Source organism: Megachile rotundata, chromosome 15 (genome assembly GCF_050947335.1).
Source record: "Megachile rotundata isolate GNS110a chromosome 15, iyMegRotu1, whole genome shotgun sequence".
NCBI classification, from domain to species: Eukaryota; Metazoa; Arthropoda; class Insecta; order Hymenoptera; family Megachilidae; genus Megachile; species Megachile rotundata.
Window position 1 is genome coordinate 12,022,547 of NC_134997.1, and position 3,667 is coordinate 12,026,213.

The window sequence follows — 3,667 nt, forward strand, 5'->3', positions numbered from 1 at the left end:
AAAATGTCATTTTATGGAGAAAATTTGTGGCGCCATCTAGCGGCGAAACTGCGAAATAAACTGAAAAAATGTATGTCCAAATACGCAGTAAAAGGGTAAAAAAAAATTGATTTTCTGGGCTTACTAGGTAAAAGAATGAATAGCCTATTAAACAAAAATTGCTTTAAAATATCTAAAGATACATACTAGGCCGTCAAAGTTGCGAAACATTGCGTTTTCTATTTTTTCTTAACGCCTGTTCGGACATATATTTTTTCAGTTTATTTCGCAGTTTCGCCGCTAGATGGCGCCACAAATTTTCTCCATAAAATGACATTTTTTCTATTTTCCTTAATAATGGTCCTAGCAGGCTGTAATTACATTCGTTCGATTCCGTAGGCGACAAGGAACAATTTGTATATCTCAGAATTTCGGAAAAGTCCCTAGTTTTCGAGAAAATCGAGATTTTCTATTTTTGTAGTTCCAACTTTCACCGCTAGATGGACGGCAATTTTTTAGTCCATGAAATGGGCTATTTTTCTATTTTCTTTAATAATGGTCCTAGCAGGCTATAATTACATTCGTTCGATTCCGTAGGCGACAAGGAACAATTTGTATATCTCAGAATTTCGGAAAAGTCCCTAGTTTTCGAGAAAATCGAGATTTTCTATTTTTGTAGTTCCAACTTTCACCGCTAGATGGACGGCAATTTTTTAGTCCATGAAATGGACTATTTTTCTATTTTCCTTAATAATGGTCCTAGCAGGCTGTAATTACATTCGTTCGATTCCGTAGGCGACAAGGAACAATTTGTATATCTCAGAATTTCGGAAAAGTCCCTAGTTTTCGAGAAAATCGAGATTTTCTATTTTTGTAGTTCCAACTTTCACCGCTAGATGGACGGCAATTTTTTAGTCCATGAAATGGGCTATTTTTCTATTTTCTTTAATAATGGTCCTAGCAGGCTATAATTAGATTCGTTCGATTCCGTAGGCGACAAGGAACAATTTGTATATCTCAGAATTTCGGAAAAGTCCCTAGTTTTCGAGAAAATCGAAATTTTTGTTTTTCGTAGTTCCGCCGCTCGCCGCTAGATGGCGTCACCTGTACCGTTTTGGACCGAATTCGACAAAAATTCATTTTCTGGCTTTATTAGGCATCAAAACGCATCAAACCCTAATAGAAATTTGTTTCTAAATGCCTCAGGAACCATACTGCGTCGTCAAAGTGCCGAAATATTCATTTTTTTATTTTCCTGATGTGCATATTCGGACCCTCATTTTTTAGGTTTAGTTCACCCGTTTTGCCGCCTGCACTATTTATATATGCAATACTTTGTAGTTTTATATCTTTTGTTATTCTGTCAATAGAATTTTATATTTGTGTTTAATAAAAACAACACATATAGGTCTAAAATTGACATTCAATATAGGAATAAAAGAGATATTCTGTGACATTTAATTAATTTATATCGTACGTATTTATTAATCAATTATTAAAGATTTATTTAACACTATTCAATATAATTTTTGCATTCTTAGAAACAGATTGTTAACAATTACTGGTCCTCTCTGACTTTTCATCAGAATGATTATTCATCATGCAAATTCTTGAAAGAACATCGCCACATCTACCTTCTATTTTAATGTCTGCAAAATCGTCTGCTCTAGTCTTGCCAATATTTACTATGGCTATAGGTAATCCAGCATTGTTAGCTTGCAATATTATTCGATAACCAGAAAATGTGGTTAATGAGGTTCCTAGCACCAGTAAGGAATCTGAATGCTCTACATTATATTTCACACTTTCTACTGTTGTACGTGGTACATTATCTCCAAAAAATACGATATCTGGTTTGAGAACCCCATTACAATTCTCACATGATGGAACAATAAATCCATCCACTTGTTCCTAATAAAATTTACATCTGATTGTTTTAAATTCAAGCAACTTTTTAAACTTAGTACATTTGTATATCACTTACTTGTGATAAATCTACATCTCCATCAGGTCTTATCATTTGAGCACTTGCTGTCATATTTGGATTTAGTCTATCTAAAATATCTTGTAAATGATATCTACATATTCTTTGATCGCATTTAAGACACATTACTTTGAATGCTGTTCCATGTAATTCAATGACTCTCCTACTACCTGCTTTTGTATGTAAATTATCCACATTTTGAGTAACAATGCACCTTATTTTTTTTCTATCTTCTAATTTTTTTAATATTTCATGAGTAACATTTGGTTTAACAGAAGAGAACCTATATTAACATTTTCAGAAATAATGATATTTGTAAATTTATAGTTATTTTTATGAAGGCAAATTACAACCTTGGCCACCCAACATAATTTCTAGCCCAATATCGTCGTCGAAGAACAGCACTATTACAAAAATCTTGATACAATATGGGTCTACGACTACTTCTTGCATAAAGTCCAACACCTTCAGATCTATAATCAGGAATTCCACTTTCTGTGGAAACTCCAGCCCCTGTTAAAATACATATCTCATTGTGGCTATCAATAAATTCTTTTAACTTTAATATATCTGAATCTTTCACTGTTTCACATTTTGGTACGAATGTAAGATCTGACAGTGATGACTTAGCTGTAAAATGATTTATTTACATTTTCAATATTACAATATAATACTATAAAAATAACAATTAATTACGCAGACTACTTACATAATAACGTTTTAATTTTATTTACAAATTTATGCTGCTTTGTACAAATAAAACTCATTTTTAAATTAAGTATAACATTATTCGCACTAATTAAAAAATTCTATGTATGAAAAATACATAAAATTTACAGTCAATTTATTATTAATTCTAAATTCTAAAATACCATATTGGGTTCATAATACTGAACAATATCAGTAACTAATATTAAAAACAATGCATATCAACATTTTGACATGGTACTTAGAGCCACCTTACCACAGAACGCAGAACTACAATTAAGTTATAAGGTAAGATCAAAGAAGTGCCAATCTATATTGGTATTCGCATAAGTTTTCGAACACGATAGGGTGAAAGAATTGGCTACAAAACATTCTGAAGTTAATTAGTCTTGCATATTGTTCTAATTTGATGCATATTATAGTAAATTAAGCCAAAAATGGGGTTTTTTCGAAAATGGAACAAGTGGTGCCATCTCTCCGGCGAACAGGGTGAACTACACACTTTTGAAACTGTACTTTAATTAGTTCACATTTTCTACACTAGAGGGGGTACACGTGCGCCCCCTAGCGTGGAAAATGAGAACTAATTAAAGTACTGTTTCAAAAGTGTGTAGTTCACCCCGTTCGCCGGAGAGATGGCGCCACTCATTAAATTTTAGTGGAAATAAAAAAAAATAACTAGAATGTGAACTTAGTCACTTCTAGACTAGTGATATATTTCTAGATCCTAGATTGTTCTAGAAATACAACAATATATCATTAGGAAAAATAAATTATTTATCACAAAGTATTCTATGTAACTAAATATCAAAGATCCTTTTATTTGTTTCATTTTATAAAAAGTACCTGTAGAATGGAAAATCCCTAGATTATTAAATGCGAACATCACCCATTCGATACTAGGCACTATTCAGCCCTATTGTAATTACCGAAAGAAAGCGACGGAAGGAAAATAATTTTGTGACATTTTGCGAATTGTGACAAGTACTTGATAAA

The 3,667-nt window shown here is 32.2% G+C and overlaps 1 protein-coding gene across 2 annotated transcripts; it reads right to left on the bottom strand.

Moving 5' to 3' along the window:
• Nucleotides 1–1,459: 1,459 nt before the first annotated feature.
• LOC100877735 (NAD-dependent protein deacylase Sirt4) lies at nt 1,460–2,936 on the bottom strand. 2 transcript variants are annotated; one of them, XM_076540686.1, is made up of 4 exons: nt 2,673–2,936; nt 2,317–2,476; nt 1,964–2,246; nt 1,460–1,890 (listed from the first exon to the last, which is right to left on the bottom strand). In XM_076540686.1, the coding sequence occupies exons 1-4, from the start codon at nt 2,728–2,730 to the stop codon at nt 1,531–1,533; spliced, it is 861 nt and encodes a 286-aa protein (XP_076396801.1). In that variant the 5' UTR covers nt 2,731–2,936; the 3' UTR covers nt 1,460–1,530. The 2 variants fall into 2 exon arrangements, with proteins under 2 accessions (XP_076396801.1, XP_003703678.2); XM_003703630.3 differs by having other exon boundaries at nt 2,317–2,593; nt 2,673–2,933.
• Between the last annotated feature and the right edge of the window lie 731 nt (nt 2,937–3,667).